This window comes from Aythya fuligula, chromosome 5, assembly GCF_009819795.1.
Source record: "Aythya fuligula isolate bAytFul2 chromosome 5, bAytFul2.pri, whole genome shotgun sequence".
NCBI classification, from domain to species: Eukaryota; Metazoa; Chordata; class Aves; order Anseriformes; family Anatidae; genus Aythya; species Aythya fuligula.
In genome coordinates this window covers 10,699,484-10,720,089 of record NC_045563.1, presented here as the reverse complement: position 1 = coordinate 10,720,089, position 20,606 = coordinate 10,699,484, and the positions used below count along the sequence as shown (strand labels likewise).

General features: G+C 49.6%; 1 protein-coding gene across 1 annotated transcript; it reads left to right on the top strand.

The window, feature by feature from the left end:
- The first annotated feature begins 1,653 nt into the window (after positions 1 to 1,653).
- On the top strand, positions 1,654 to 19,093 carry TNFAIP2 (TNF alpha induced protein 2). The gene is made up of 12 exons (XM_032189363.1): positions 1,654 to 1,698; positions 6,994 to 7,345; positions 9,425 to 10,052; positions 11,516 to 11,630; positions 12,876 to 13,001; positions 13,459 to 13,559; positions 13,647 to 13,745; positions 13,935 to 14,058; positions 15,247 to 15,369; positions 16,131 to 16,286; positions 16,894 to 17,015; positions 17,525 to 19,093. The coding sequence occupies exons 2-12, from the start codon at positions 7,006 to 7,008 to the stop codon at positions 17,664 to 17,666; spliced, it is 2,076 nt and encodes a 691-aa protein (XP_032045254.1). The 5' UTR covers positions 1,654 to 1,698; positions 6,994 to 7,005; the 3' UTR covers positions 17,667 to 19,093.
- The last annotated feature ends 1,513 nt before the right edge of the window (positions 19,094 to 20,606 follow it).

Genomic DNA, 20,606 nt, shown 5'->3' with positions numbered 1-20,606 from the left:
TGTGGCAGCACAGCCCGCAGGCTGCCCTGAGATGAATCAGTGTTTCCCAGTGACCAGAGATCATGGGTCTGAGTGTCCCCCCTGCTTCTGCTTCCTGTTTTGGCAGATATCATGGGGGTGGATTTTCTTTTCCTGCTACCGTGCTCGTTTTTGGGGAGGCAGTCCCAGAGATGAAAGCAGCAGCCCCAGAGGGTGGGATGCCAAAGTGGCACAGACCAGAAGAAGGATCTGCAGTTTGACACCATGCCTGCTCAGCCCAGAGCTTCCTTCCAGCACAAACATCAGTCCTCAGCTACATCTTCCACCAGGGGATGCCCCCACACCGGGTTTCCATGGCTCTCCCCCCTTTACCCTCCTGAAACTGAGTGTGGGTGTCAGCAGCCAGGCCGAAGGGGAGAGCTCCAGCAACACCATGCAAGCTCATGACTCATGCTCAGCTTTATGTCTCTGTACCATTTTTGTCACTTTGCATTAGACCATGGCTGTAGATGAACCAGAACTCATCCCAGGTGCAGTAACCATGTGCTGAGTCCGCTGGCTGCCCCACAGCAGCTTCCCAGGAGAGGAAGGAGGTGACATTAGTAATCCAGCGGTGAGGTCAGCCTCTGCAAGAGGCCTATATTTTGATTTTCTGCCTGCAGGGCAGCTGCTTCAGCCAAGATCTCCCCTAGGTGGATGTAGAAGATGCTCCACATTGAGGTGGGGGACAGCGTGGGCTTCCTGGACCATCTGCAGTGATCCCCCACAGCCACCACACCCCCCAGCTATGGCAGCATACAGGTTTCCCCAGTGGAGGCTTACCACGCCTCCGTGCCCAGGGATGTGGGCTCCTATGAAATCAGGGAGAAAAATCAGGAAAGCAAATGTCTCTTCTGCAAGCAGCAGATGCAGGTGGGGTGTGGAAGGAGGACCACATCTCCCATTCATAGAATCGTAGAGTGGTTTGGGTTGGAAGGGACCTTAAAGATTATCTGATGACACCCCCCTGCCATGGGCAGGGACACCTCCCACCAGCCCAGGTTGCCCAAAGCCCCATCCAGCCTGGCCTTGAGCACCTCCAGGGATGGAGCATCCACAGCTTCTCTGGGCGACCTGTGCCAGTGCCTCAACACCCTCTGAGTGAAGAATTTCTTCCTTATAGCTGATCTAAACCTACTCTTTCCTGAGGCAGGGACGTGCCCCACCACACCAAAGGACCTTAGTGGTTGGTGTCCCAGGCAGGAGGCACTTTGCCGTGGGCGCGATGCAGGTCCCGGTGTGCCCAGCTGTGCGTTCCCCTGAGCACCTCATCCTGCCAGCCCACCCAGGGCTGCAGGAACAGGGATTTCGGAGTGACCTGCCCAGCACTGAGCTGGGGACCCGCCACGACACATTTACACCCCGCTGCCCCATCGCATCGGGATGCGACATTACGCGGTCCCGACGTGGGACAGATGCCACCACCACCGACCCCCTCTCCCGGCCGGCTCCCCAGAAGGGGACTTCTTCCCCAGCCGAGGGGATTTCTCGTTTCCCTTTGGTCCGAGCCCCTTTGGGGAGCGGAGGCTGCGGGCGGAGTTTCCCCGGCTCGGGGCTCCCTGCGAGGCCGGGTCTCCGCCTCCGCGCCCTCCCCTTATAGCCGGGCTGCCCCGGGGCTCCGCAGCCAGCGCCACCGCCGCCCTCGTCGTCCTCGCCGTGGTGCCCGGGAGCCGCAGCAGAGTAAGTCCTCGGGGCTCTCCGTGCCTCCTTTCCCCGCGGGGCCGCTCCCGCTCCTCCCTCCTGCCTCGCTCCGTGCGGGGCTGGCGAGCGCACGGGCTCTGCTTTGCGCCTGGGGTAGGGGGAGAGTTAAAAGGAAGGTGCTAAAGGGGGGGTTCCTCGACGAGGTGACGGGTTTTGGTCCCGCTTCGTGATGGCCAGAACGGGGATAAAGTCGCAGCGCTGTCCCAGCTCCAGATGCATCCCAGGGCTGGGGGCCGCAGGACTGCGTGTCTGGTGATCCCGTCCTGACAGCTGGGTCCGATTCCTCTTGCTCATCCTCCAGACTTCAGGGCATGAACACAGGCAGCCAGCAGTGATTCCTTTTAACCCCCTCTCCCCAAAATCCAAACATGGATCTTGGGCACCAAAGCATCCTCAACCCCGATCAGGCACCAGGCTCCAGATTCAGCAAGGCACTTCCCACCCCTCCTGCGTTCCTTTCTTTTTAGAAGGATGTGATTTCCTCCCATATCACAGGAAAACAATTGGATTATGATTTATTCATCCCAACCGCACTGGAAAAAAAATCCTTATCGGTGTCTGGACTGTGTTTGGTCCCAGACTGCCCTCGTGCCCTGCTCCCTGCTGGGATGATGTGCCAAGTTGGCACACTTCTGCATGGCTGTGCTCGCAGCTTTGGGACTAGAAGTGCAAGTCAGGGAAGTGGAAGTGCCCTTAGGACCCACCTTTCCCCATGGCACTGAAGAACCAGCCTGAAATTCCCTTTTTTCCTTGGGCAGCCATCCCACATCACTGCCCCAGCCCCAAGGTGAAGACTGGGTTCAACCTCAGGGCTAGGATCCTCGGTGGCCTTAGTATAGCACTTCCTTGGGCTGCTGCGAAGTGAGGATGAGGCTTTCTGTGAGTGGAGTGTGTGGCTGACCTAGAAGGCACGGTCCCTTGCCATCACACCCAAGTTCAGAGCCAAACCCATGAAGGAACAGTCATTCTCCAAATTATCCAACTGCCTGCCCCAGCCGAGGCACTTCGGGGTTTGCCACTTCTGATGCAGGGGATGAAACAGGCAGAGCCCTTTGGAGAAACTGGGTTTGAGTTTGCTAATGCTTCAGTGGCTCTTTCTGTAAGAAGAGGTCTGGAAAGCCAAAGAGTCTGAAAATGATGGTAAAAGGAGGAGTTCCAGGAGCTGTCGGTCTGGCTCTGGAGACTTTGTGTGTCCTCGTGGTCTGTTTATCTCTACCAGCTAACCTGGCACGCTCCAAGTGTGGGTGCAGGATTTGGCTTCAGGAATAGCAAATATGAAAACAAAATCCTGGACAGCAGCAGCTGGTTTGTCTTTCAGCCGCAGCAGTTTAAAATTATACTGCTGGCATTTGAAGTGAGAAGTAAAAGGAGCAGATTACACTTTCTGGAACCCAAACCCTGCTTTAGAAGTGCCCAAGTAGCTCTGTGTGGCTCTCCCTGTGCTGCTCCCAGGACAGGCGATGGTTTAAAGGCAGTTTAAGGCACCTCACACCAGGTTTGATGGGAAGGTCTGGTCTGCTGCAACTTTCTTGTGTAGGCAGCAGTGATCCCACTTCCAGGGGGAGCAGGGGAGGGAAGGAGCAGCTGATGGAAACGCAGAAAACAAACTCTGCTAAATAACTTTGGAGAGGCTGTGGGACAGTGGGGCTTTCCACTGGAACCAAACATAAATCCCTCTGACCGAGAACGTCAGCAGACAGGAAAGGAATGAAAATCCAAACAGATGCCTGTTCATATGGCAGCAGCTCAGGAAAAAAGCACTTGAGAAAGAGATCAGCAAAAATTTTGGAATGGCGTTAATTAGCAGATCTCTGCTGGCGTGCCATCAGCCACCCCTCACCAGTGAGCTCATCCAAAGTGCAGGGCTTCTGCACAGGCTGTTTAGTTTGAGGAGGGAAATGAGAACATGGGAACCCGTTGTGCCCAGAGTCCAGGTTTTGTTCTTGTGCTTCGTAGCACTGCTCCCAGTGCTGCCTTGGCACCTGCTCGTCTTGCTGCCCACCCTTGATCTGGGGTAGCACAGGATGCTGCGCAGGCTATGCTGCTCTTCTGGTTAGGAATTGTAAAGCTGAGCACACTGTGGCAGAGATAATTAGTGCTGGAAACTCTCCTGCCTCAAACCATACTGCCACAGAACAATAATGAGGATGATGATGATAATAAAAACTATTAATAGTAAATTAACAGTAGTGATGAGTTGGGATCTACGTAGAGACAGGATCTTAAACCATTAAATTTCCCAAGACACAATTATGAGTGTTGTGTCCTGGAAATGATTCAGCACTTCCCAAAGTACTAGCTGCTAAAATGATTAGGAGACGGCTGCATTTTTACCAGGCTTTGATTTGTGAGCAGAATGAAAGCCCTCGGCCACCTGAGCCACGGTGTGGTCTGCTGTGGTGGCCCAGGGAGGATGCTGCTGGAGGGGTGCAAGGAGCTACAGCCAGAAGGATGTGTAAAATAGCAGCAGCAGCAAACTAATAAACTCTGGACAAGCACTCAAGATGGACAAACCTTAGTGCTATTGCAATTACAGCCTTCCTTGGATGCTTAGCTGCTTCAGCATCTATTAGCTCAAGTGGACAAAGCACACCCTGAGACGCGAATACTGCCAGCAGTTCTCTCGGTGCCAATGTGCAGCCCCTGGCTGAACACACTGGAGCTGTTTTATCTTTCTCCTAATTCGGCTGTGGGACTGGGAGCAGTGATGTGCCACCACAGCACGCCCCAAGCCACCAGCCTTGCTCCGAGCATTGCCACGTTCCCATGGCCAGCCCCTGCAGAGCCTTAATGGGACAAAGTTCTGCTGGCCATTAAAATCCAAGCTCTTAACAAGCTTGATCTTTTCCCCAAAGACTCTTTTATGTGTACTCTCATTTATGTGGTTTTCTAAGACAAATGGCATCCCTCTTTGTATCCAAGAAGCAGCAATACCATCCTGAAATCCATCTTTATGATCATCATTCATCAAAACAAAAGGCAGAAGTGACTGCTCCCTGAACGTCACCTTCTGCTATACGAAAGGGAGAGGTGCTTCATTTGTTTAGAAAAACAAAAAGTGCTTTGTTTGGAATAATAGGGCTCAGTTGATTTTTGTGCTTGCACAAACAGGAAGGAAGAAATTTGGCAGGATGAATCTAAACACAGTGTGGTATTGGGAAACGCAGGCTAGGAAAATAGCCTTATAAAAATTAGAAAAGTCCCGAACATTTAAATAGAAACGCTGAAATAGAATCCCTGTGACCGTGAGATCTCTTTCTAAGGGAAAAGTAAGTAAATAAATAAATAAAATAAAAAGAGCTCTTTTCTGCCTTTTTAATTTTATTATTCTATCGGAGCATGGTGACCCGAGTGGCCCCAGTGAAGCATGACAGTTCTTTCCCCCTCGCTCCCCCAGGATCTCTGCTAGAGGGAAGGGCCCTGGCTGGCTGCCTCCTCAGCAGCCCTGATGCTCAGGTTCCTCCTGCTCGCCCCACAGGACCAGTGCCACGTCCCTGGGGCACAGGGCTCTGCTGAGCAGTGAACCGATGCACCCCTTCCTCTCCTCCCCATAGGGGTTCCCATCGTCACTGTGTGATCGCTTTAGAGGCATTAGGATCCCTGAATGCGACCTAGCAGCTAAAGCATGGAGAAAGAAAGATTTTCAGTGATGCTAGATCCAAAATTTATATCACATGCTTGCTGCCTCTGAGTTGGTGCTTTAGAGCTCTCCAAGCTGCAGGGAGACAGCAGGAGGAATTGCATTTTAAACAAAAAGCTACAGTTTTCTAACCAGGTTCCCAGAAATAACTACGATGGTTTGTAACAGCATAAACTTACAAGGGAATTTTAAGACCCCGTTGTGGTCTTAAAACTGAAGTCATTCTTTTTTCCCCTACATTTACATCCCAGTTCCTCTGCTCTTACTCGGTAAGTGTAAGCCAAAATTTGCCTGATGTTTCTTCATGCAGAATTGCTCCGGTTTCCTGGAAAGCCACTGAGAAAGAGCATTGTTGGAATGGGGGCTGGAGACTCTCAGTCGCTTTATTTATTCATAATCAATGCTAATAATAATAAATCTTGCCATGATTTAACCGTGATGTAAACAAATCTAGAGCAGCATACTAAACGTTAAAGGTAAATAAAACAATGAAATATAAGTTTTTAGCAGAGACTGTTACAATAACAGATGTATCTCTCGTTAAGCTATTTACAGTGCAGGAGCACCCAGGATCTTGGTGCTGGAGCAGGACTGTGGCAGGAGAGCGTGCTTACACCAGGCTCAGCTGCCCCGACCCTGTGTCACCTTCCTCTTCCCCCTCAGCTGGGAGAGGACTGCTCTGGTCTTTCATTTCACTGGCACTAGCTTCGTGTGACAGCTGTGGAAAAAGCCCAAACTCATCAGTCCCTAGTGCCAGAAGCTGACCGCCACCACAATTTCTTTCTGCACAAGCCATGGCTCGTGCTACACCTCCACGCTTCCACATAACAGATGGGACAGGAATTGCTCCCAGGCATCTGGAGAAACCCAACAAGTTGTGCTGCAGCCTCATTGTTTTGCTGTAGTCACCCTGAGACCATTCTGAATACAAGATCACACAGTGAGCAGGTTTGAAGGGTCTGGATGCATCCCTGAGTTTGCATCTGTCACTGTAGGGCTGGGGGCGGCAAGCGGAGTGTTGAAGCCGTACATCTGGCTGGGATTTGGGGGCTTGCAATGACAATCCTAGCTATGCTCATATCAGGAGACGTTGCTTTACTTCCACTGTGCTGTTGTTCTTCCCACGTTTTTTCACATCCTGTATTTTTTCATGACCCTCGACACTTCTGAACTCTTGGAGAGCTTCTCAAGGAAAAGGCTTCTCAGGAAAGCTAAGAATTTTCTAACTTACTTAAGTGGGAAAAGCATTAAACCAGCAAAAGTTTGGCACAGGCAGACTGATTCCTCAGCAAAAGCAGCTGTGTACCACGCTTGGTAGGCTTCACCTCATTTTCATGCTGTACTTGCAAACTCCATGTGCAAGTAGCTACACGGGGGCTTCCACAACCAGACCTGCAGCCAGATGAGCAGGGACCAGCTCAAACAGGCCCTGAGGAAGGCTGAAATTGATCCCGTTCCTGTATAAATGTAAGAGGGGGTTGAGTTGCTTTGAACAGTCACAGGACCCTTGTCCTACTCCACCACACAGCCCAGAAACTCTTTTCTTTTGACGGGAGTTCATCCTGACATATTGTGCCATGGTAGATTTTTATGCAAACTGTTATAGTCTGACCAGTTCTTTCTGAAATTTGCAGGCTAGAAGGAAAATGCTGAAAATGTTACCTTTTTCCCAAAGTGGTCCCTTTGGAATACGCAATGGATCAGCAGGTTGCATCAAGGTAAATGGGCAGCTGGAAAACCCTGCAACATCAGTAGCTGAGCAAGCCCCTGCCTGTCCTGATTCTTCTGGAGAGGAGATCTGGTCCAGAAACCAGGAGAAGATGAGTGAAAGGCCAGAGGCAGACGGCAGAACTTCGCGGGCATCTTCCATCACGAGCACCGGGAGCTGCACCTCTGCTGGGGACAGTCCGGAGAAGGGGAAGAAAGGAATCAAGGGAATGTTTACGACTGCATTTAAGAAGATGATAAAGACCAGGACACCCAGCAGTAAGTGCTCACCCTCCTTCCCCATCACCAACCACCCTGTGAAATCTCCTTTTCCCCAGGACAGCAGCGAGCAGCTGCTGTGGGTCTTCCCAGGGTGGTATCTGAATGTGCAAGTCCCCCAGGCCCAGGCTCCAGCCCTGCAGGGTGGTTAGAGAGTCGGGAAATATCTGCTCAGAGAAACCCAGGACTGTGAGGAGCTTGGCACTTCCAACCTCACCTGCTAGCTCAGGTGATGTGTCACATTACCTGCTCCCTAAACTGAGCCAGCTGCACTCTAAAATGAGTCAGTGTTTTAGTCCTACCTCCTTTATTGGAGGGGCTCTTCCAAAGTCTCACCATTTTAGAGCAAATTACCTCATTTCTAGGCAAAACTTTTCCTGGTAAATTCACATCTCTTTCTTCATGTGTCATCTGTTTTCCATAACTGGTGGTTTCCCTTCTCAGCCTCCAACTTGTTCAGCTAAATGAGCATAGCTTACTGGAAACAGGCCCTTCGTAGCTTTGGTCTTAACTCTGCACGGCCCCATTTCCAATGTCTTTTGAAATAAATCATTCAGAATTGCAGAAAATGCTCCAGCTGACCAAGGCTTGGTACAACACATTCCCATTTTTCTGTCCTTTATGGAAAATCCACACCAGATACATCCTGGGATCAGGTCTGACATTTTCACCATCATCACACAGCAGCAATTTACTTAAATTCTTCAGGCAACTCTCTTCCTCCTCCATTTCAAGCTGATGCACACGCAGCTTGCAGCAGAAAATCCTATTTGTTGCTAAGTAACTTTTGTTCTATTAGATTTGTATCCTATACCTTGTGCTATTAAGCTTCAGCCCATTCACTGCTGAAGTTATCCCGTTGTTCCTGTATCATGCACCAAGCCCTCAGTTTCAGTAACGTCTCTGACCTTTGTGTAATCAGCAGATGCCAACAGGGCACTCCCAGCTTTTGTGCTCTAACTGAAATGAGGTTCATGATTAGTGGAAGCTTCCTCCACCCAAAGTTTTTAATACAAACCTTGCACACCTAGCAGAACTTATTTTGGGATACAACTTCCTCAGTTTAATAATTTCCCAGATTGCACCACATCAAGTAAGTGGCTGTAGCTCAGATAGGATATCTCAATAGTGCTTATTTTGCTGACTAAATATGTCATCCAAAAAATGTCACAGGTCAGATCGTGCCAGCCTACTTCTGGTAAACCCACGTGGTATTTCCTCTAGCACTTCTTATTTAGCTACATCTTTCCATCTACATTTTTTCTAAAGCCATGCTCCTTACTTAAGGTCATATTAATTAAGGGGATTAACTGGGTGGATGTCAGAAATATAACTAAAGATAAGGCTAATTTTTAATCTGTTCTCACAACTGCAACATTACACTGCAGTTTATCAGTGCTAACCAGCTATTTCTCTACTTATAACCCAACAAAACAGACTTCTGTGTCAAGATTGCACTTAGAAAACCCTAAGGAATTTGACTTTTCTTTCAGGATTAGGCACACCTATGCCAGTCGTTTGCTCTGATTTCCTTGCTTTGGCCCCAGACTACAACAGTCCTTTGGTCTACACATCCAGTCCATGTGCTGACCAACCGTGTTGTGCAGAACAGGAAAAAATGCAGGTAGCATCTCTAGTGCCAGTTCCTTTGAGACTCTTCCTCTCCAAGGAACAATTAGGTATTTACATACATAGAGCTTATCCTCCCCCTTTCATATTCTTTCTTGGGAAACTCGCAAAATATCTTCAGGGCTATCAAAAAACTCAAAAGACTCTCAGAGCCTTGCTTGGCAACCCAAGCAAAGGGATAACAAACACAAACAGATAAAAAAAAAAATCTAAATTTGGAAAAAAATCATGGTTAGCACAGGAATTAACATTATAACATTCAGTGGCAGAACAGGAATAATCTGATCTTTAAATAAATAGAAAGATTTTCTCTGTGGTAAAGGAACCTAAGAGCTAGCATTATAGAAATAAAAGCACTTTTAAAATAGTATTCCAGAGCCATCTTTTTATACAAAACAGAAATTTATTTTTTTGCCATTGGGTAAAGGAAGGCTGTTCTTTTTTCCTTAGTCAAACAAATCATGGATCTCCTTGAAAAGCACAAGCTTTCTGATGCTGCCCTACTTCTGATTGCCCTGGAGAAGAGCGTATCCAGCAAAAGCGAGGAGGGACTAAACACCAGGCAACAAGACATCGAGTCCATCAGCGAAATCCTGAAAAACAAAGTTTTCAGCATCTTGAAAGACTCTGTACTTCTAGCAAGAACAAACCCAGAACTGCTGCAGCAAGCAGTAGAGGTACTGAAAGAACAGGAGAAAGAAGATCAGAATTGGCTGTCGGAGAATTCGCCTGACCAAAATGTGCAATTTAGACCCAGAAAATGGAAAGAGCTTTGGATGGCTACAGTGAAGGAGTCAGTAGAGACTCGAATGAAAGACACAAGTCATACTCCCAGAACTGAGAACCTCTCTTCAGTTGGCCAAAACCTCCTGCACATGGGGAAGACAATGAAAGAAGATTTGACAGTAGTTGCAAAATGCATTAGACAGCTTTATCCCCCTGAGTTTAACGTGTTCGGTACATATGCAGAACTCTATCACCATCACTTTGCCTCCGAGGCAAAGAAAGCTGCTGAGTCCCAGCTGGAAGACAAGGACGTCTACCTTCTCCTCTCATGGGTGCACAACATTTACCCAAAGTAAGTGATGCTTTTGCTTTTACACATGTTTAATACTGGAGACCATCAGGCTCCCTGGCTGCCAAACCAGGGATTTGCTGGATTTATGTATCAGTGTCACCGTGGCTGCAGTCTGATCCACAGCGAGGTTTTGGTGTCACTGGCATTGTGCTGATTTACACCAGCTGGCCAGAACAGCCTGAAGGCAATTCCACAAGGCTACTGGTCTGTAACCAGTCTCATTACACACCTCTAGGCAACACGTCTACACAGATATTTAGGACTTCACTTCTGGCACAAACTGGGCAGGCCCCTTGCCCTGATCTCTACTCCAGTTGCAGACTTGAACTCATTCTTGGAAAATTTGGGAACTCCAGCCTTCTGGCCTTTGGAGCAGAGGGCAGCCAGTAAATGGAACAGCCTGGGATGTAATTATCCTGAGCATGGAGGGTGTTTTCTAGGCATTGCCCACAGTCTGTGATCTCCTCTGGGTTAGGATACGAAAGGGTGAACCCCTGTGGGAGCTCATCATGAGTCAAGGGTCACTCTTCGGCCTCACAAGCCCTGTATGTTATAAAACTGAACATATTCCTCCTTGTGGCTTATTGTACTGGGTGGGGAATTGAGGGTTCTCATTTCTTAGGTGAAAAACAGCAAATTTTCAAACAGTGTTTCTTCGACTAGGCTAAAACTATTCCACCTTCACCTCTGCTTGTTTCTCGTCTTGGTTCTCCCCTTGACAGAATATAATGAGTCACTGCTGATACTGGAAGCTTTCCGCAGCTGCTGCTGTGCTCTAGGTCAGGACATGCAGCCTGAACTACTGCGTGTTTGGAAATTGGCAGCTGTAAGGAGCAGGACCCAGCAAAAGCAGTGCAGCCGGGTGGTGGGAATGGTGCTGGCCAGGGCAACAGCCCCTTGGCAGGGTGCTCCTCTCTTCGTGAGCAGGAGCACAAGGAGCAGGGAGAAAAAGGGAAGGGCCTGGCTGCATAAAAACAGGGCTGAGGTTCCAGCTTCATATCATAAGCAGCCCGTGCAAAATAGTCACATGGAGTTGGGCCTAATGCTAGCATGGGAACCAGGCAATGCTCGTCGTTGAGCTCTGCAGAAGGCCCCCAGGCTGGCAGGTCCCTGCTGGGTGGCTCCGTGCCACCACATCCCTCTGGAGCTGCTCAGCTGGTACATGGCGGGGAGATACAGGAGGCATTGAACATCCTGCTCCACTCCCACAGACCAGCCACAAAGCACCAGCTCTTCATCAGATCGCCTTGCTGTATCGATGGCAAGAGGCCATATTCCAGAGCTAGTCCTCCTGCTGCTCTGGGACCCCAAACCCAGCAGTGCAGCAGCCTGCACTAAGGGTTGTGCACATCTACATCTGGTTTCCCACTGATGGCCTCAAGGAGTGTTAGTGGTTTGCATCAACAGCTGTCTTGAATTACACTGACCTTGCAAAATATGATTGTTTGGCTTCTTCGTTCCAGAGATATGAGGAAAGATCCTGTTTTAGCAGAGGAGCTGGAGAAAGTTAAGCTTGGAAGCCTTTTGCCATCAAGCCTGAGCAAAGAGCTTGAAAGAAAATACCTCAAGAGTGAAGAGGTGAGAATCTGCTCGGTCCCTCCTCAGCCTTGTACTGCTCCATGACTCCTTGGAGGAGCTCTGACTTGTCCTGAATGCTCCCTTCCCAGCCATCCATGTAAGCCACACATCCTTCAAGAGAGATGCAAAAGCAGGAAAGCTTTTGTTGCTCCCTGTAGGACAGGTGGGCCTGCTGCTGGTTGGGACATGCAGAGCAAACTTCCTGCTGCCTTCTGGTTAGCCCAACCCTCTGCCCCGGGAGTCAGCACAAAATTGCCACTCTGCTCTTGCAAAACTGGTGTAAGGAAGGTGGGAAAAAGTCCAACTACAGATCTTTACGGGTAACTTTCCAGTTGTGTGTTAAATCCCCAGAAGGAGGAGCCTGCACTCCCACTCGCAGGTGATGCTTTCAGCCTTAGTCTGGTCCCTGTAGCAGTGCCAGACCTTGGGTGAGCACAAAGCACACAGGTCTGGTCTTGAAAAGTCTGCTTCTTTGATAGAGAATCACATGGTCTGCGGGAAATTACAGTCACTCTGATTTTTGGATGACTCTTGCCTTAGCAGACACAAGAAGCAACTTTCACAGCCCTCCCGTAGCTCGGTGCTTTTGGCACTTTGGGCTGGAGTTCCTGGAAAATGAGTAGATAAGTTCCAGGTTTAGCTGCAGTGTGTGATGGCTTGCAGATGGACCGCGAGGTGCACGAAGAGGGCAGAGAGCAGAGACGTACGCCAGCCCCTGTACTGACCACCTCAAACGCCTTGCTGCACAGCGTGCACCGAGGGGGGTCGGGGCAGGGAAAAGCTGAGAACATCCTGATTCACACCAGAGCTCATAAGACGTCAGAAGTGCTTATGAAAAATGATTGCAAAACAGCCCTAGTGGGTAGTACTGAGTGTTACACACCAACAGCACATGGCTCGGAGAATTTGGGCTCCAGCACGTGTAGCTGCCTCTGACCTGCTACTGTCCCCCCACCCCAGACGTCACTGCTGGCGTATAGAGGTGGTGGGTCCTGATGTTGGTGCCTCCAGTTCCTTCCCTGGAATATTCCACTCCGTACTGAGTGGGTGGATGCTGTGAGGGAGTTGTCCTTGCTGCCGTGAAGTGGTGCATGAGGTGTCTCGTAACAAAGAGCCTTTATTTCTCAGCCAGGGAAGAGGACAAAGTCTGCCGAGCAAGACAAAGGCTAGGTGGGTGAGGAGAGTTGCACCAGCAGATGCTGCAGACGCTTTGTGGTGAATGCTGTTGTTCTTTGTTTCCTACAGGCAACCATCAAAAATTCACTGAACAAATGTTTAGAAAAGGAAATCGAAAGATGGAAAGAAGACAAAGAGCCAGAGAAACTAAATGGACATTTTCAGAGTGAACTACTAGCAATATTCGTTATCCAGGTAATACAGATATATGTTTAAAAATAAACAATAGCATCCTGAGTGTATTTAAGATTTGAGACCAACCTTAGTTGATTCAGGAAGCCAAAAGGCCAAATCCCATGTTTAGGGCTGTGGCAGAAGTGGGTGGCACAAGGGAGCCCAAAGCCATGCTCTGGTGTAGTCGTGGTCCAGCAGGTGCTGGGGACAATCCTACTCACATTCAGAAAAAAAGAAAAAAAGGCAAGAAAGCCTTTTCCCACTTCCTCAGCAACTTTATAGGCTTGCTGTGTCTATAATGCTCCTTTCTTCTCCATCTCATTTGAAAGCGGGGAGGTGGCCGCTTTATTCTTTTGACTGAACAAAAATCAAAAGAACACAAGGAGGAGTTGCTGGCTTTTTACTCAGTGAACCTGGACTTTTTGGATCAAGCAGTGTCTGAAACCAGTATTTTTTTGCTTTTTTTTTTTTTTTCTAGAGCATCTACAATGGCCAGAAGCGAGCCAAGGAGGTGAGCGCGGCGCTGGGCGAGGAGCTGTCGCATCGCCTGTCGCGGGAGCTGGCTGCCCTCCTGAGAAGGTGCGGTAAGGCTCCGGTGGGCAGCACGAGCTTCCAGGGCAGCCTGCTGCAGCCACTCACCCGCCTCTCTTCCCGTTTCCCCTCCAGCTACAAGGATGCTTTTGAAGACTTTAAGGAGAAAGGCAAGAAGCAAGGACACTACAGGCCGATTCTGATTGCAAACATTAACAACTGCGGGAATTTCAGGTAAGGGTCCCTTCCTCCGCCAGCAGCGGGTAATAGGGTCTGTAATAGGGGTCTATAATGGGACACGTTAGGTCGTCCCCAAAGAGGAAGGTCTGTCTGCCATCAAGGGAAGGCCTGGGGACCTCCAAACATCTCCCCCTCTCTCTTCTGAGGACAACTTGTTCTGACCTTGACGATGTTTCCTTTCAGAGACTACGTAGAGAAAAACATGGCAGAAAATGACGACAACAAGGACAGGATCCTTAGCACCCTTGGGGACATCGAGACCAGTGGCTGTGACGTCCTGCTTCAGCAGCTGTTTGTCCAGCTGAAGGTACAGCACCAGAGAGTTGGTTTTAATGGGTGGGAAAGCGGCGACATGTCCCTGTGCCACCCAAATCTGTGCCAGACACAGTTCAGAAGGGCTCTGAGCCAGGTCACACCTCAGCATCACTCCTGACTTGGGCTGCTGCCAGAAAACCCATCATGACCTCTCCTTGAGTGGCTCCTCAAGGCTAAGCATGCAGGCATGCCTGGGCACAGGGAAATGAAAGTGCTGACTGCATCCGAGATAAGTGCTGTGGAGGAGAGAGTCTGAACCTGCACGTGTTTACACTGCAGGCGGTAGGAAGCAAGCACAAAACTGCAATTGCGCAGCTTTTGGCTTCTCCATAAAGGTGTCCTGAAAAGCACTTTTGGTTTCCCTTCCCTTCCCTTCCCTTCCCTTCCCTTCCCTTCCCTTCCCTTCCCTTCCCTTCCCTTCCCTTCCCTTCCCTTCCCTTCCCTTCCCTTCCCTTCCCTTCCCTTCCCTTCCCTTCCCTTCCCTTCCCTTCCCTTCCCTTCCCTTCCCTTCCCTTCCCTTGTTCTTTTCCCTTCCCTTCCCTTCCCTTCCCTTCCCTTCCCTTCCCTTGTTCTTTTCCCTTCCCTTCCCTTCCCTTCCCTTGTTCTTTTCCCTTCCCTTCCCTTCCCTTGTTCTTTTCCCTTCCCTTCCCTTCCCTTGTTCTTTTCCCTTCCCTTCCCTTGTTCTTTTTTTCTGTTCTGTTCTGTTTCGTAAATTAAGCAAGTGTGGTGGAGGGGAAGGCACAAAAGCCAGGAATGTCAGCCACAATCTCTCCTGCTTTTTGAAAGCTATCTGTTAAAGCCTTTATTTTCATATTGATTTACTGTGGCCAACATGTGATTGAAAACATCTCATAACAATTCATCTTTCCTTCCCTGATGATGCCATCATTCTCTCATCAGACAAGATGTGATGGACAACACACTGAAAATGTGGAAATAAAAAAAAAAAAAGCATCTTTGATGCAAGCCCTTCAAGCCCTCTGTCTCCTTCACCATGAGGAACCAAGAAGGGGGCACAGTCCCAACACAGCCCCTCCTCCCCTCTCGCCATCGGACATCTTCACCCTTCCCTGAACGGGACCTCACACCTCACTGTCGCTATATAGGATGCTGTACATATAGGAATGCCAAATATATGTCTGCATAGAAACTAAGCAGGTTTTTCCTTTTTTTTTCCCAGCCAATTTATAAGAAGTTTACAGAAAACAAGTGGGACTGCAGCAATAAAATTATGGATGAGATCATTAAAACCACCAGCAAACACATTTCAGAGTTACAGGCCCTGAAGAACCCTTTTTACAACGTAAGTCAAAGGGAACAAGTGGAGGGGTTCTGGGGTGCCCAGGCTGGGCTTTGCCTGCAATTCAAGCTGCCCTGACCTGCCATCATCTGGCAAGCTGCCGCGGCATCAGCAGCAGAGGGCTGATGGAGGAAGTGCCAGCTCTAGGGACCCCACAAAATATGGCTTTGGTCATGGGTGGGCTTCGTTTAGCAGCCCTGCTGCGATGCATGGTGTTGTCTCCTGGCTCCCTTGATCGCCCCTAGGACTGGAGGAGACGTGTGCAGCTGGGACGGATCCCAAAAAAATGAGAGCCACAACCACGTGCTCAGTGCTGCTGGAGTACATATGATACATCACCATATAAAAAAAAACCACTTTGATTTCCTGCCTTTGTCTTTTTAGTATTTGAAAAAAAAAAGATGTTTTGTTTATTAGAGAGAGGAACAGGAGGAGCAGCATGAATTCCTGTTGCTCTGTAGCAGTGCCTTCTCTTTTCCAAGATGCAGAGATCTTTTCTAACTCTTCCCAGAAGGAAGGAACACTTGGAAATTCCCACACCTAATTAGTTTAAGTACAGATGGATTCTCAGCATCTAGGATGTGGCGTTGCAGGCTGCGGGGAAGTTGGCAGCCAGCGTGGCTTCTCGGGTGCGAGCAGCAGCAGGCACGTGGTGGGGCACAGCTGATAGCACCTGAGATGTTTATGTCCCCCATTCACACACGCAGTTTGTTGTGTCCCCAAGCAAAAGACAGATGGGTGATGCCTCCTCTTCTTCCCAACAGGCCACCATTGAGAAGATCCATGTCCGCTTGGTGAGGGATTACATCGTGAGGCTGCTGAAGAGGAAGGTCGGCCTGAAAAGTGCAGCGCAACAACAAAACCTGGCCCAAAGCATCTCCAAGAACGCTGCCGAGCTGGAAGCCTTCTGCACCAAAAATGTACGTGAGCACTCGCTGCATCTGTGCCAGCACAGAGCATGGGCACGCTGAGAAACAGGAGCATGCCCTTCCTGCAGCCCCTTGTTAGCCTTTCCAGGGCAGCTTAAAGTTCTGGAAAGACCTGAGGCAGGGAGAGCTTTCCAAGTGCCAGCCTGCCCTCCCCAGATCAGAACACTGATCTCACCCTCCTTTGTACTGCAAGCAATCATTTCCTTTTGAAGATTGATATCAACAGGGTCTAAAGATTGAGCTAAACACTGAGCTTCCCTGGCTGCAGTACGGCTTGCGTGGAGTCTGATCTCCCTCACTCCCCTGCCATGGGGTCAGGGAGGGGCTGGCAGGGGCAGCCAGGGGGTCTGGTGCACGAGGGCTCCCACTGAGAGATGCTCAGGCTTTCACAGCCAAATTTCTGCACGGCTGAAGCACCCTTCTGCATCCTCCGGGGTCACCTCCCTCCTTCCACATCTCTCCGTTTGCAGGGATTTGGGCAGTTCCTGGGGGAGGTAGAGGCAGGGCTGCTCACAGCTCACTGTGGGGCACGGTGTGGGGGGGTCTGGGCTGGGGTCTGCCATCCGCCACGCACTGCTGACTGCTTCCTTCTCTGCAGGGCTCTCAAGCCACCTGGCTGAATTCGGCACTCCCAAAACTGGCTGAAATCATCCGACTTCAGGATATAGGAGCTATTAAAATTGAAGTTGCGACGCTCGCCACGGCATACCCAGATATCCGGTAAGAGAAGCTGAAACAGGTTTGCAGATGTGCGTGTGGAATTTTAATTGAGCCATGAAGCAGCCAAACATTAGCGTGGGTGAGGCTGATGTGCCCTGGGTAGTGCTGACCCCTATCAGAAAAATAATCCAGGTAAAAGGTGCCCGGTTAGCTGGGTACCTCTCCTTTCACCTAGCCTGAACTGCATTTTCCCTAGATATTCCTTGCCTAAACGGAAGGTTTTTTTACAAAAACCCTAACTTGCCCAGGGCAGAGATAGTGGGAGGTTGCTGCCAGGTTGTGGCCATCCCAATGCCATCGGACAAAATAGGAACCTATTAAAAAAAGGGACTATTTATATATTCCAAATTCTGGTGTGATATCCTCCTTTGCTTTGGAGATTTCCCAAACCTCCCTGGTGGTGCTGGGTCCCATGTAGGATCCAAGCTGTCATCATCCGGGGGTGCCTGGCCGTGGGCTGGGGCCACATCCTGGTGCAGAGCTGACACCTGCCTGTTTCTCTCCCACAGGAGGAGGCACCTGGAAGCTTTCCTGTATATCAAAGCCAATTTGTCGCGTGGAGAGCTCAAAAGCATCCTGAGCTACCTGGAAGACAGCACGGTGTCCACACCACCAAGCAACCTGCTCTTCTCCAGCATAAACCTGTCCTAGGCCGGGGCACCCCTCAGCACTGCATGTACTGAGTGGTCTGGTGCTCAGCGTCTCTGTGGGAAGCAGCATCCACCGTGCATGGCCATGGAAGGCAAGGTGCCCAAAAAAAACCACCAGGGAAGCTCCTCACACCAGACACGGACCTTCTCCGAGGTCTCCTTGGTGTCACCACATTCTCTGCCTGGACATTGCCCTGGTGCTCCGACCTCTGCCTACCTCACCAGGCGCCGTGAAGGCCACGTCGCTGACTTCCCGCACCGAGCAGGTGCCTCCTATCTAGCTTCTTGTCTGCTAAAGAAAGGGAAGGAAAGGAAAATTGAAGCTAAAATGCAGAGATGTTGGAAAAGCCCCATGAGAGCCCCATGTTTCCCCCCAGTCTGTGATTCCTGACGTCCCACCACGCTGCAGCAACCCCAGAGGTTTGGGTTGGCCCCATGGAGCCGTGTTGCCCAGGGGCATCGGGGTTTCCAAACCAGTCCCAGGAGCCCCAGCTGCCCCCACAGCAGCAGTCTGGCCCGGGCTTCGTTCACCTCCATGAGGTGGGAGCACCTGGAACCACTGGTCCCTTTCAGTGGCCCCATCCAGTGCATCTCTGCTGGGGTGGCACCCCCCTAACAGAGGCTTGGGATCAAACTGCATTGCAGTAGAGCTTGTAGGCCGAGTCCCACCTTCTAGTAAAGCACTTTAGATATTGCTTAAGCCCTCCCTATGGAGGAAAGGACTTCTCCAGACCCTGTTAACATTGTGAGCTCTGAGTGGGTGGTGGATCTGGACTTGAATGCCATCAAAATGTCTTGGGGTCCCCATCTGCATCACCATGTGCTCATTTGCTCTTTCCCCTCTTGCTGTAGGGTAGCTTAGATGTGCAAACACAAATGTGTCTATTGTGAAACTGTGCGCTGTTTTTACAGCCCATTTTGGGGGGCGGAAATGAATCATTTGCCAAAACAACATGTGTTTCATTGAAGACCTTTCCCTTCTGTTTTTCTTTATTTCAACTTCTGTATCAGCCTGTAGAAAGTCGGTCTGGAAGGAAGACATGTAATGACTGTGCAGACCCTGCGATGTATTTATATGCATATACAGTATACCATTGGTGTATTTTTGCAACCAATTTTATTTTTTTTTTTCTCAGTTAGAGATATTCATTTGCAATGTTTATATTTAAACAGTATTCAAATACGCTAGGAGAGTGACTCACTTATTCTGTCTCTGGCTGTTGTTTACTGTGTTGCCTCGTGTAGGCCCACATACTCCAGTTCTTCCACTGCTCCCAGCCTGCTGCTGGCAGGTTGGGAGGGCAGGGGCACCCTGTGTTTGTGGTGCCTGTTGGTCCCGTGGCCTGTCTCTTCTTACTATCTAGAGCCAGGGCTGCCATATGTGCTGCGTCTGTGGTATCTGGTACAAGGAGGTCCAAAACATCAGCCCTGAGGTCTCAATGTTGAATAATAAAAAGATTTGTATTTGAGACGTGTCTTGTCCTTACTGCCTCCTCCAGCTCTGTTTCTCCTCCTGTTGGCATGAGACTTTAGGAAAGACAGAGTTTGGCCCCAGCTGGCACTGCTGGCCCATGTCTGCTCTCTTAACACTTGTTATTTATATATCATTTAAAACAGCACTTGGGTTTCAGTCTGCTGCCAGACCTTCTGCTGAGGTGCGAGCCACACGCATGGCTCTCCTTCCATGAGCACACTCAGATTCTCACCAAAGCTCATAAACATACATAACAATCTCAAAGTTTATTACACATTACTTAAACACCTATCCCAGCTACGACTTAAAGCCAAATGACAAAATAACTTCTAACAGTGCTGAGCACTCATGACAGCTGTCACCCATTGTGCAACATTTTCTTTCCCAATTAGTGAAAGGTCATGTTATTGCTATAAATAATTACATTTTGATTTACAGAACTATTAAGGGCCTAGAGAAATGCATCATACAAGTGATTACATTGGCCTTTAAAAAAAATAAATTCAACTAAGTAAGTACTCAAAGGAAAATAGTAAATCTATTTATATATCATAATTAGGATGGGTAGGAGAAAATGGTTTTCATACACATTTCATAAGCCATATGGAACCACGTTGTGCAATTCTCTTCATCCTGCTACAAAACCCTTAGCTTTCAGCTCTAATGAGCCCAGGAAGCCAATTTATTTACCTTCCTGTATGACTCGACATTTACAATGGCATTTATTTGTATGCGGCACATTACACGTGGCCAGGTACTTTCAGAGGGCTGCAGGAACATCTTCTGATGACAGTGCGAGGTTAATACTGATAAATAGCACTCCTGCGAACTGAATAATCAAAATTGACTGTGGTCAGTGTGGCTGGATTTTACAATGCAGCCTCTGCTGATGTTGTTCTGCCCCTTTTTAGAGGCAGAGCAGATAGGCAGGATGAAGCAAATAAAATCAGCTTTATAAAAGAGCTAAAACAGCTGGTTCCTCAGCAGAGTTGCTGTGGCAGTCTCAGCCCAGTGATTTTACTTGTTACCAGTGCCATGCAGGACACCAGCCTGCAGCAGCCACTGCAGCGGGCAGGGACACACACTGCTCCTTGCTCCCTGTCCCTCCATCCCAGCAGGCACTTCCATCACCTGGCAGCAGGCTTGCAATTTGCAGCACAAAGGACCCAGGGATGCACACCACAGCATACCAAAGGGTGGGCCAAGTCATTGCTCCTCCTCTACATCTGTATCATGCAAGGTCCCCGATGGCACTTGGGAAACCGTCGTCCATCCTGCAGGGAAGACAAAACAGCAAAAAAGCTCCTGTCCCTCTGGCATGGAGTGGGGGAAAGCTTCCTTCATCCCTCAGCATCACCCACCACTGCAGCAAGCACCAGCCCGGCACTGAGGGGCTGTCTGGGACCCCGTTAGGGCGCCTTGGCCTTCATTGAAGGGAAAGCAAAGAGGAGTGGGAGCGTGCAACCA

Bases quoted from the DNA above. Each gene is read 5' to 3' on its own strand.
- TNFAIP2 (XM_032189363.1), top strand. From the start codon at position 7,006: ATGCTGAAAATGTTACCTTTTTCCCAAAGTGGTCCCTTTGGAATACGC. The intron at 7,346-9,424 runs GTAAGTGCTCAC...TTTTTTCCTTAG, and splicing joins AAAGACCAGGACACCCAGCA to TCAAACAAATCATGGATCTC. The intron at 13,560-13,646 runs GTGCGGTAAGGC...TTTCCCCTCCAG, and splicing joins CTGGCTGCCCTCCTGAGAAG to CTACAAGGATGCTTTTGAAG.